The 13,339-nt window shown below is 39.8% G+C and overlaps 1 protein-coding gene across 2 annotated transcripts; it reads right to left on the bottom strand.

Moving 5' to 3' along the window:
• Positions 1 to 548: 548 nt before the first annotated feature.
• Positions 549 to 13,276, bottom strand: LOC133521097 (probable cytosolic Fe-S cluster assembly factor GI11683). Of its 2 annotated transcripts, XM_061855861.1 has the most exons (10): positions 13,094 to 13,276; positions 12,417 to 12,631; positions 11,003 to 11,148; positions 10,464 to 10,622; positions 9,769 to 10,017; positions 8,967 to 9,171; positions 6,145 to 6,302; positions 5,723 to 5,745; positions 5,318 to 5,466; positions 549 to 3,761 (listed from the first exon to the last, which is right to left on the bottom strand). In XM_061855861.1, exons 1-10 carry the CDS (start codon positions 13,157 to 13,159, stop codon positions 3,650 to 3,652), a joined length of 1,482 nt encoding a protein of 493 aa, XP_061711845.1. In that variant the 5' UTR covers positions 13,160 to 13,276; the 3' UTR covers positions 549 to 3,649. The 2 variants fall into 2 exon arrangements, 1 of the variants encoding a protein (XP_061711845.1); XR_009799859.1 differs by having other exon boundaries at positions 5,169 to 5,745.
• Between the last annotated feature and the right edge of the window lie 63 nt (positions 13,277 to 13,339).

Here is a 13,339-nt window from a genome sequence, read left to right as displayed (position 1 = left end):
TTAGTGTTTATTGCGATATTTGCGAGTAACCAATGTAGGAACTCGCAATAAACAATCAATGTGTAAACGGGCCTCAATGTGAAGGCCAGCACACTCCCCTGTGCCACACTTAGCCGTATCGACCTTCCTTAAACATTGCTTAAGACCAATTCCAGTATTACCCATAAATGCATTTTTTAAAGTAATTTGTAATAACGATATAATGCGAGATTCTTTATTATTTCTGAGTGTAGTACATTCGACAGATTATCATACTGTGTAATGCAACTATTAGGTTTGAACGCCTACCGTAGATTTGTCCTTGTATAAGTACCCTGGCACTTAAAATTATAATGGACTTTGTCTCAAACTATTAAAGCACATTTCCCAACAACATTTCCTGAAGAAAAGCCACAACCGAAGCTAGAGTTTGCTTGTACGCAGGCCATAAGTGACGATGCATAAGTTATCATAATATATTCCGAAAAAGATTTATAAAACGACATTGCATATGCATGGGGCACTCGTGTCAACCGAGTTTCTTCAAGGTCCTACGATTAAAACAAATGTTAAACAAGTCATATTATATATTTCATTTTCTCATAACAATCAATTGTATCACAAACAAAATATACATAACATTTATACCTATTATAAGTGACATTGAATAAACTTGTTTCAGCCCCCAAAGAATTGGCCCCTTAAATGGCCTATGACTTACGCCATTTAAATTACGTCATTTAAGGGGTCAATTATTGAGTACTTTACCTATTATTCATACACGCGTTTAACGAGTTTATGGCGTGCTTCATTTAAACAAAAGTATCACCAACTTTATTAACATTTAAAACAATTTCACAATATTATAATACCCATTTGATATTACGCATATGACGTGCCTAAAACAGGCTGGAACAAGTTACTGAGTTTTATTTGCATTGAGATTTGAGTTATAAAATAAACGAATACTTTAGTGAGTAGATAACATTATTTAGTGAGTCCAAGACATTATTTAGTGAGTCCCTGACATTATTGAGTGAGCCCATAACATTATTAAGAGTGCAAAGTGCAATCCAATAGAAACTGCAAATAATGTAAACAAACCTATTTACCTTCATTTCTTCGTAATCGTACTTTTTGTGGGCAACCATGATTTTATCAACAGTTTTTAAGGATATAAACTTTTAATTATATCAATTACTACTTAACATTAATATTTCAATGAAAACAACCATCATAAAACTTTAAGGTTATACGTCAGATGCTAACAAATTGTGCCAGTTGTTTAAATTATTTGCAATTTCTGTTAGACTTTACTTTGAGTCTTATAAATAAAAGTGTATTATTTTAAATAATTGCCAACTATTACAAACATTTTTTTCAAATTACACACTGAAATAGATGTCGAAAAACAGTAAAGACCTAAATATAAACATAGATTACCTAAGCCATGTAAACTTGTCACTTACTGCAATAAACGCCTAGGTATATTATGTGTATCACAAATTACCTAATCGTTTTAAATTATAACAAGATACCTAATTGTTTTAAAGATATGCATCTCAAACTCTATTCAACTCGAACAAATAAAGGTGGCTTATAGATTTTTTTAACTGTATTAATGATTATCTAAGTTACTCATAAGTATTTGAAGTAGGTACATATGTACATAAATAACACAATAAGCCCGCCTGTTGTTTACCTCTATTTTCATGCGTTATATGTGTTTTCATGTACATTTATTCTGACGTTGTGCAATAAAGTTGTAAGTGTATGTACACGTAAAATGGTAAAGTCTCAGTGTAACTGAATGTGTTATTGTATATTCGACCAGCAATACTTGTAACCTGATTCTTACTTCTTCTTTTTTTACTTCTTCCTCGCGTTGTCCCGGCATTTTACCACGGCTTATAGGAGCCTGGGGTCCGCTTGACAACTAATCCCAAGATTTGGCGTAGGCACTAGTTTAGCAAAGCGACTACTATCTGACCTTCCAAACCAGAGGGTAAACTAGGCCTTGTTGGGATTAGTCCTGTTTCCTCACGATGTTTACCTACCCTAACCTGATTCTTACGTATAATAAAAAAACTTTCAACTTTGAAAAAAAGAAGTCCTACCTACCCTAGACCTAGCCCTCTGTCATACATTTTTAGAGATCTATTTCAGTTTACAATTTATGTATAAAAATATTAACGACTTAAGGGCTCATTTAGACGGCACGCAAACTCGCATGCGATTTAAGTTTCATTGCGGACTATTGAGGTTACATCCAATTCAGCAGACCGATCAAATACCGCAATGTAATTAAACTCGCATGCGAGTTTGCGTGCCGTCAAATGAGCCCTAAAAATACAAATCAAAATATTTAATAAAATAATTAGATTTTTTCCCTAAGTTGAAATTGGTGAAATGACACGTGTTGCCCTTTAACACGCCCCTACTCAACCTAATTTGCATGTAACTTATGTAACACAAGTGTACACAACCGTTAAACACGCGACGTAAAAGGGGCCCTAATGTAATCGCCCTACGTTGATCTTGTTTTGATTGTAAACCTTCACTCACTTTGTTTAAGGTCGAATTTTAATTAGCCTTATTAACACCGAAAAACAAGCGGTTCTTTTTAGGGTTCCATACCCAAAGGGTAAAAAGGAGACTCTATTACTAAGACTCCACTTTCCGCCTGTCTGTCACCCGGCTGTATCTCATGAACTGTGATAGACAGTTGAACTTTTCACAGATGATGTATTTTTGTTGCCGCTATAACAAAAAATACTAAATCCAGAATAAAATAAATATTCAAGTGGGGCTCCAATTCAATAAACGTGATTTTTTTGCCCTTTTTTTCATTTTGGTACGGAACACTTCTTGCGCGAGTCCGATTCACACTTGGCCAATTGTTTTACTAATAATATGAGAAAGAAAAAACTTAGGTATATTAAGTTATTTTTATTTATACATCGCTAGTATCGATATTCTTATTTTGGGTATACTTACTATTTTCAGTACAGTATCACCAAATTAGCTGTCAGTAGTAAAATTACTCTGTCTCGGACAGATATACAAGTATCAGTTACAAATATTATAATTCAATCATCAACACAATGTGTTATTTTAGCAATCTGTTTGGATTCTCGTAGTGGCGGAATCGAAACAGTCACACGGTAGCATTTCTGCTACCAATTGGTATCACATTTATGATACAAACAACCTTTCCACTATGTCAACACTCCACTTACAAAGTAAACTCGACTTTATCACTTGAATTTAAAGTCTAATCCACCACTGATGTTGTTCTGAGGATATTGCAAACCTTGCTTACAAAGCAAAACCGATTTTAACACTGCAAGATTAAGGTATAAATTAACACGGTGCCACGCCACATGAGATAACGATATAATCAACACATTGCGTCCAATGTAAATTGAACTCTAGTATTATACACATACCCCCTTATTCATAAACGTCTACTAAAGTTACGATGCCGCTAGTAATCGTTTGTCCCTTTCCAACATACCAATACTTCGTAACTTTAGTAGACGTTTATGAATAAGGGGCTTAAAGTATAAATCATCAGTATCATCACTTACGATTGAACGCGATCGAATTACGACGGAAGTAGTCTCACAAGGCAAATACGACTTTAGCACGGTATACTTAAAGTTTAAGTTCACCACTTGATGTTGAGCGCGACGTCGGACTTTTCAACGGCGTGGTAGGACGTGTGCAGCATCGCTCGCGCCTTGTCGGAGTCCCGCCCGTCGAGCCACTCCGTGTATAACCTGGAAGTATTACTTATATTTTACGTGTTTATCTAAAATAAGTTTTATGACTAAAATTTCATCTTTGATACAATCCTCCGACCGGGCCTGTTGCAGCGCGTGTCCGCTCGCACGTGCCACGCTCGACACGCTCCTACCGCGCGCGCAATATCTTTACTGCACTTAATGCTCACTCAGCACGAGGAGACTGACATGTTTGCCGGAAAATATGCCCAATTATGTCGTATTGCCAAACAGTTCCTTAATAATTTGAATGAATCATGATTTGTTTTATTAGTATTTCTTTATTTAGTATTATTATTATTATTTTGTGATCGCTTAATAATTGTAATTTCTTATTTGACTATTTCTTTTTCTGACATATTTACTGTTTATGAATAGTTAATAATTTAGCGTGTAAATGCTTTGGTGTAATGACATACTGTAAACTTACATTGTATTTAAGTGACTAAATGAAAATGAAATGAAATTAATTTGTTTTAACACAGAGATTCCATGGCCACCTCCTGTGTCCATCATCAGATCAGCTCTATGGTACCATAATATTGCATTGTCATGTCACCCAACTTACATGCATGTGAAGTTTCGGCTCAATCGAATAATGGGAAGTGGGTCTAATTTAATTTTCAATATTTGACCCCAGTATACTTACATAAAAACATAGCAAGTTAACTAAAAAGCTTGTAAAAATATGCTAAATTTGGCAAATCGTATTTTTACCCTCTAGAACGAAGACAAGATATGCATTTACGGCGGTTTAAGGGCGAGAGGACCTTTGTTGTTGATGATATCTCCAAAACGGATAGATCGATTAATATACTTCCACGATACGATGCTTCCGGTTTAAACCCATTAGGCCGCACCATACAAAATTTTCTAATTTTTAATTTGAACCTTGTCGTATATGTAAATTTAAATGGCTATCAAACAAAAGAATTGCTGATTTATTATTTGGTTTAAGAAAGGTTCGAATTAGATTGCAACGAATTTACATCGCTTGACTGGTAGAGAATGCCCTACGGCTTTAAGTCCGCCATTTTTACTATCATGTATTGTGCAATAAAGATTAAATAAATTAATATGTACATTGTACAAACAAAATAAAATTATACTTATGAGGTTAAGGAATAAATGAACACGGTTGCAACGAGTAAATGTATTTTTTTTTTCACACTTATAACTATCGTTACAGGTACTAGACCTAAGAAAATAGTGTAACTATTAACAAAAAAATATTCTAATTTATGGCGCATATAACATAATGTGAACAATGTGGACTTTGTTTTTTCTTCAGCCTGAGAACACCAAAACAAATCAATTTTCTCGGCTACTAGGTTCAGGGTCCGCACAGCGCTGGTCAATTTATGATTTACTCAACCTAGCGTGCAACGCCATGGTTATCATTACCTCCGAGCCAGTTTGTTGTCAGCGGGCACGGACACGGGCAGGCCGCGGTACAGCTGCTCGAGCGCGGCCACCAGCTGGCGCCCGCTCTCGCCCGCCACGGGCCGCACCTGCGCACCGCCGTGCAGGCAACCTGCGAACATTATCATTACCTCCGAGCCAGTTTGTTGTCAGCGGGCACGGACACGGGCAGGCCGCGGTACAGCTGCTCGAGCGCGGCCACCAGCTGGCGCCCGCTCTCGCCCGCCACGGGCCGCACCTGCGCACCGCCGTGCAGGCAACCTGCGAACATTATCATTACCTCCGAGCCAGTTTGTTGTCAGCGGGCACGGACACGGGCAGGCCGCGGTACAGCTGCTCGAGCGCGGCCACCAGCTGGCGCCCGCTCACGCCCGCCACGGGCCGCACCTGCGCACCGCCGTGCAGGCAACCTGCGAACATTATCATTACCTCCGAGCCAGTTTGTTGTCAGCGGGCACGGACACGGGCAGGCCGCGGTACAGCTGCTCGAGCGCGGCCACCAGCTGGCGCCCGCTCTCGCCCGCCACGGGCCGCACCTGCGCACCGCCGTTCAGGCAACCTGCCATAGTTGACTATACATTATTATCATCATCAGGTGATACTTTACGCAATCTTCACATAGGATGCGAATATAGTATAGTTATCATCAATGGTACAGGATGAAACAACGCACCGAAATCCTTTGCCACCTTGGAATACTTTCAGTAGGTGTTCAATAGTGTCTGCCACAATATAATTGTACTACATATACAAACATTTAGACATATCTCTTGTTGTTAAGCTGGTAAATAGTGGTAAATACTTTTGACGCGTAGTCTGATCCACTATTTTTGATGTTGACTGTACAAGTGGAAGACCGATAAGTCAAATGCGTCAGCAGATTTTTTTTTTGTTTTAGATATTAGGTAATTTAGGTATCGAAAGGAAATTGAACCTACTAAGAATGAATTACTTTTACCTGAAGGACACGCCATGACCTCAACGTAGTGGTATTGCGACTTGCCGCGCTTCATCTTCTGCACCAGGTTCTGTATGTTACGGAACCCGTTGGCGATCGCGAACCGAAGAACTTCTACGCCGTCTTTTTCAAGGGTCACTTCCCGAAAATCAGGATTCCTTGAAAAATTACTTGCTATTGGTATTGCCTACAAAGAAAGCCGCGGAATCTTAAGTTACTTGTCGCGTTTTTGGGATTAGGGTATTTAGAGGTCAAATGATTCTGCGATATTAGACATAGTAGAGGTATAGTGGCGAGATTACGGAGTGGCAAAGAAGGGTGGCGAAAACTCTCGGCTTGAGAGGCTGCGAGCACAGTAGTAATATGAACCCAACATTTATTGCTGAATTCAGGAGGGTTTGTTATAAGCCGGGTCCACATAGAGCGAGCATACGCACGAGGCAATTTCCTCACGCACAAAACGGCCAACGTAGACGTGCCTCGGCCGAGGCAAAGCGCATGTTTCCCTCGGGCGCGCGCGACCTTGGCCGAGCCGCTCGGCGTCGGTCGTCCGGCGGCTCAAAGACGCCTCAGTCGGTTGCCGCGCGCCGGTCGGGACGTGTTTGTTTGGTGCGCGTGGTTACTTTGTTCCGTACATCAAATTGGAAAATATGAATAAACACCAATGTTGCAAATTAATATACTTTTACGTAGCATAGCAAATACATGATATGGTAGGCTAGAGATCCCAACTATATGAATAGGGAGGGGGTTTAGAGAGGATTGATGTTTAATTTGATTTAAAATTTAATAAATAGACAAACTGGTGTACGAGTCTTCCACCATCACCCTGAAAGTGATACCTTTCTTCAATTTGTGCCTTGCCATTTAAGTTTTACGTGTAATTGTGAACATAACATTTGTCTTACTCCATTTTCTAACCTCAAAAGAGCCGATTTCCGTATCGTGATTGATTTTATAGATTTATTGCTCCCAAAATCTCCTGCAACTTGTTAGTTTTCGTTTTTTCTTTTGGATTGCTTTGAAAATCAAAATAAATCATACACGAGCCACGGCAGTGAATATGTGCAGCACCATTTTGAACAGCTGACTGAGGGACGCCATCTTGCCGAACAAATTGGCTCGGCTGAGGCAAAAGTTACTCGAGCACGTGGCCGCGCGAGGCCCGTCGTTTGCCGCGCGATGAAATTTCCTCGCGAGGCTGCTCGCTCTGTGTGGACCCGCCTATTTACTGTATTTGACACCGGATGCTAATCGATAATCATCTTCATCATCTTCCTCGCGTTGTTCCGGCATTTTGCCACGGCTCATGGGAGCCTGGGGTCTGTTTGGTAATTAATCTCAAGAATTGCCGTAGGCACTAGTTTCTACGAAAGCGACTGCTATCTAACCTTCCAATCCAGAGAGAGAAAAGAGAGGGTAAACTAGGCCTTATTGGGATAAGTCCGGTTTCTTCACGACGTTTTCTTTCTCCGAAAAGCGACTGGTAAATATCAAGTGATATTTCGTACATAAGTTCCGAAAAACTCATTGGTACGAGCCAGGGTTTGAACCCGCGATGATGGATGCTGAACAATGAACGGGAAAAATCCATTCATCCTTCATAGGTATTCGTAATAGTTAGGATAGACGTTAAAAGTCATAAACTACTTATAATGCAATTGAGTTCTATGTATGTAGTGGCCAGTGTCTTCACTAATGATCGAACAGCCTCAGAAGCAGCTTGATACAATTTTGGAATATAGATCTATAAAAATATTTTTTTTAAATATTAAAGCATAAGTTACAGAAATCCAGATAGCACAGTGCAAGTAATGTAAATATGGATCGCGATGGCTAGCTTGCGTCAGCGGGGTCAGCGTTCCACAACGTATCGTACTCGCGTCCATTGTTCGTAGGAACCGTCTGGAAACGCGCAATGCAGCGGACACGCAGTCAAGGCCCCTGACTCAAAGATGTGGCCAAAACACACCCCTGCATACTATTGGTGGTAGGAAATCTTTTTTCCGATGTTTCATTTCTCCGGAAGCAATTTAAAAAAAGGTTGTAAAAGCCAATAGGGTCGGCTTTTTGAAAAATCGATAGTTTTTAAACATCGAACATGTATGAACATGTGTGCTTATGAAGAGTCCAGGGGGGAAACGATACGAGATATCATTTTTAGGGTAAAAACGGGATCCTATTACTAAGACTCTACTATCCGTCTGTCTGTTTGTCACCAGGCTGCATCTCATGAAGCGTGATAGCTAGACAGTTGAAATTTTCAAAGATGATGTATTTCTGTTGCCGCTATAACAAATACAAAAAACAGAATAAAATAAATATTTAAGTGGGTCTCCCATACAACAAACGTGATTGTTTTGCCTATGGTACGGAACCCTTCGTGCGCGAATCCGACTCGCACTTGGCTGGTTTTTTCAGCTATTTACGAAATAGCCCATTTTTAACACATTCGGCATTAAAGTGCGTGTGTATCGATGCAAACGCGCGTTTGTATCACGACAAACGCAAACAAACTGCTTCGTAGAACGAAAAGTGCGCTCGTTGACGCGCTAAAAAGTCGCGGTGTGCGCAGTGCGACCAGCTGTTCAGCGGTGTATGGAAAATGTGATCCGTGAAACTCCCCGACCTGTAGCCTGTTTCTGCTGAGCCCCAGGCTGCGGGGCAAGTCCACCGACGGATATTACGACCTGTGAATGAGCCTTTGAAGCTTGCTCGCAGAATACATTTTTAAATATTGAATTTTGTCCGTCGAGGGACAAATGGGGCGCCGCCCCAACTTGATTATTAAATGCTATGCTTTGTTTTAAATCTCTACCAACCTTAAATTCCTATAAACCAGGTCCGCCTTGGTCTCTCCAAACAGCTGTTCAGCAGCGTACAGGAAGATGTGGTCCGCGTAGCCCCCCGACCCGGTGCCGATGTGCCTGCGGAGCCCCGCGCCCGGCGCGTGCCCCCACGGCCAGTCGAGGGCCGACGGGGGCGCGTCTCCTAGCTCGGCGGGGCCCAACATCTGTTCCAACTCGACTGTTGAAGGAATATATCGTCTGATATACCATTATGTCACTAAAAAAGGCAGCAAATTTGAATAAGGTTTGATCTCGCCTTTTTCTGCCAACAAATTGATTTGCTAGACAGGTATAAAAAAAAAGTAACGAGATGGAATAGGGCATATTACGCAAAACTCTGCGTAGAGGGCACCACTGCCACATTCCGAGGGCTTACCACGAAACACGAAAATCGAAATTTCGTTATCTGCCTCTCAATCACTCTTGCAAATTAGGCCAGATAACGAAATTTTGATTATCGCGTTTCGCCGTAGGCCTCTGTAAACAAACCACTTTGATGCATCAATGCCATAGTAAAAACTTCTAAAAAAACTGTTTAAGGCATAGTATTTATAAGTTACTCTGTGGTTTGTGTGGTGTGATTGTGCTGCACACGGGCGGCAGAACATTGCAGTAATAATCCCTATTTAAATGCCACCAACGACATAACAGTGTGTGCGTGGCCGCTCTCTAAGCGGTGCGCATTCCTATAGAGTAGTACTTGATTCTTCTCTTTTATCTATGTTAAAATTGTAGTTAGAAATCGACCTTTTTAATAAGGAACCAATTAACTCACTGGCAGTAATGACACAGTCGACGTCATGGCAGTTGGTGAGGTCGCTATAGAAGTCGTCCCTGGACGCCTCGAGCTTCTTGTCATAGCACGGCATCACCGTGACGTGGTACACCGCGCCGGGGCTCACCTCGCGGCGCCGCGCGAGGAGCTGCTTCACGAGTGAGCCCATGGTCTGCTGAGGGGACTTGGTGGTCGAGATGTGGGGGAGGATGAAGGAGCCGTGGGTCTTTTCGGCGTAGCATACCCAGCCTGTGAAAAAAAATGTTCATAAACTTAATGGACGCGACTGCAGTCTTATTCCTGTGCAAGTATATGTTACGGTTTTAAGTAACCTACAATTATGGACGTCGCCTATAGATTTCGCTTTGTAAAGCGTCATAAGCATGCGTCGTAGGTCACCATTCATAGACGCTCTTCTATCTCTTTCGCTCGTTGCTCTTTTAGTTTAGCTCTTGTATTGTGTAGCGAGCCGTTTTCCTGCTTTGCATTCTGCACCAGATTACAATAGCCCATGTTTGCGTCTTAAACACAATAGGAATAGGTACATAGAGGGAGCAGCCACGCGAGGAAAGTTGATCTCGGGCAGTTATACGTACATTGTAAACGCCAATATGTGTTATCGAGTCATCTGCATGCTCCATTTAATGTGTCATTGATTTGTCGAGCCATCTATGAGTGATATTTGCCTTAAGTACCTGGGCAGGAGCTGGCCAGCATGGGTAGATGACGCGCCGTGGGCTCGTGCTGCTGGTTCTGATACCGCTGGAGGAACTCCTGCTGCGCTTCAAGCAGCACCAGGTCTTCAGCCACAGTCATGTCTAAGACCAAGTCTGCACCTAGCTTCTTGAAGTAACCTGCAAAATTGTTTTGCTGTCACAAAATGGAAAAGAATATTGCGAGATTCGAATGGGCGTAGTTACGACTGCGCAAAATTACAATAAATTCATATATTCCATGCAATTTTGCAGTTAATAAGCAGAATCAGAATCTAAGAGGAAGTCTCGAAAAGCCACTTCTAACCAGTCAAAACCTAAGAACTAGTTCTAAAAATACTTATTCTATTCTATTGAAATTGTTTTACCACAACAAATCAGAAAATAAATTACCGCTAACCCACTAGCCACCTCTTCAGTTTGTAGTGTGTGCGAACGACAACAGGGGTTGTAGCGACAGTGAGATCACAATCATGTCTTGCTGTCTGTGTTGCCTAAGTAGACATGTACCACAAGCATACCTGCTAATCTGCTAGCCGCCTCTTCGGGTTCGAGCTTGTAGCGCGCGGCGAGCGACAACACGGGTTGCGGAGAAAGTGAGATCACTATCACGCTCACATCTTGGGTCACGCCTTTGCTGTCTGTGTGTTTGCGTTCGGAGAACACCCTGAAATACATAGTTCAGTAGACTGAGTTCTTACATTAGGCCCTGGTGTCTGGTTGGTGGAGTATGCTGCATACAATGTTGCATTGTATGGGAAGGTGGCAATATATATTACTATGTGACATTGTTTGTACACAATGTATGTGTTTACCACTAGATATGTCTGGCACATGTTATATTATCAAAATCAAAAAATCTAAATAGTTTATATGGTATCTAGTACAAGTTAAACAATATTGGTAATGGATACCTCCTGGTAAGTATAGCAATACTTGTGTTAGGAGGTACCGCTCCTTCCTCACGGAGTTTTTCGGGTTTATCTCAGTTGACATATTATTATTTTATACGGTACATTTTGATAGTTTAACTATATCTATAGCTTATTTATATAAATATTATTACAAAACAATTTTATGAAAATTGTTGTAATTATTCAAAGATAAATATAATTAATTATGATACATTTCATTTAAATTCAATTTTCACTAAATTTATTATACTAAGTATAACATGTAATTACAATCAATATTAAAATTATAATTTACAATCATAAGTATAATTACAATAAAACCTAATTTATTTACTTACTTAATCCTAATTCTATTTTATTAACTTTAAGACTAGGCTAAACCTGTAAGTTTATATTATACATTGGATTTTCTATATTACTGTAACAATCATACAGTCTATAGTGCAAAAACTATACCATTGGGCAACAAGCTCTTAGTGTTCATTTTATTTTGTTAGTGTTAACATAGAAAATGTAATGAATAATTTATAATTAAACTTTATAACTTTAAACTTAACTATATCATTGAAAATATACCTAAGCAAGATAAAACAATAACTTAGTTCATTTAGATTAAAATAATTACCACTATATTGACACATATAGAAATATTAATTAACCCTTTAATGGGCAAACTTCAATATTATATGGCAAAAATTACCACCCTATAACAAGTTTTTAAACTTCATTTCAATATGACAGGATTCAAATTTCTGTAATTTCTGATACTTGTCTCCCCGTTCAAGGTTTAAGCATGAGGTAGAGTCAAGAGTTTTGCATTGTGTTCTACACACTTGTTTTGGACACACCTTACTTAATTCAGCATATAACAACAGTGATGCAGCTATACATTAGACATGGTAGACACATCCGCACCTCACTTCTACATTTTGGTACTTTTACTTCTACATATTGGTTTCAGTTAGTGAATTAAGGTGTGTGAACTGTGTGAAGCACTTCAAACACTTTTTTTATTACTTACTTTAGCAACTCCTCCTGACTCTGCCGGGTGACTAATACACTCTCCGCTGAAGTGATACATCCGCTGCAGGCGAGACAGTCAGCCAAGGTGATCTCCACCTTTTGAAGCTTCTGCTCTCTCCCTTCACTGATATCAAAGTATCCATCTGCCCCTATCTTGATTTTCGAACCAGTTTTAGTTTTTGGCTTCTCAATCTTTACTGGTTTTATGCATTCCTGGTGAAAAAGGAAAACAAGTAGAAATATTTTAACAACAACGAACCCTGAACTTAAAAAATAATAATGTGTTTGCAAACATTACATCTGCTAATGTGTGTTGGAAAAAATATTAGGTGTTTCTGTTTGGTTCAGTGTCTATAATTTCCGTAATTAGAAATAAAATATTCTGCAACTTTGAAACCAATCAATATTAAAATCTAATATATTATCTCGTTAAAATTATAGTCGACTAACGATGAACAGTTTTTTTTTTACCTAAATAGAAGTCCCAAACTAAAACTTCTTTGTGGGTCTTTACTAACAAATTTCAAATATAAATTAAATGAAACTGCGGGTCCTGTGACCCATACCGCCTGCAGGTATAATACTGTAGTTAAATAAGTAGATACAACATACTAGCTCTTAATCATGAAGTACCAAGGTGAATAAAAAACAGTGAAAAAGGAAGTTACAGGTTACCTGCGACGGAGTAATGAAATCGTCGAGATCGGTGAGCTGGAGGGCACCGCTGAAGCGAGACGCCATTTCTTAGTACTAGTTAGAAGTTTAGATTATTTCCTGAATAGCCAAATAATCACCTCACATAATATTTTTTACGTTTTGCATATAGACAGACGATTCAGTCCAGCAATCCATCACATTTCAAACTGACAGTGACAGGCTGTAGGGACCAAAGAGCATATAATCACTACGTTTTAGTAGGGA

This window comes from Cydia pomonella, chromosome 9 (assembly GCF_033807575.1).
Source record: "Cydia pomonella isolate Wapato2018A chromosome 9, ilCydPomo1, whole genome shotgun sequence".
NCBI lineage: Eukaryota > Metazoa > Arthropoda > Insecta > Lepidoptera > Tortricidae > Cydia > Cydia pomonella.
The sequence above is the reverse complement of the archived record's forward strand: the minus strand, read 5'-3'. Positions and strand labels throughout refer to the sequence as shown.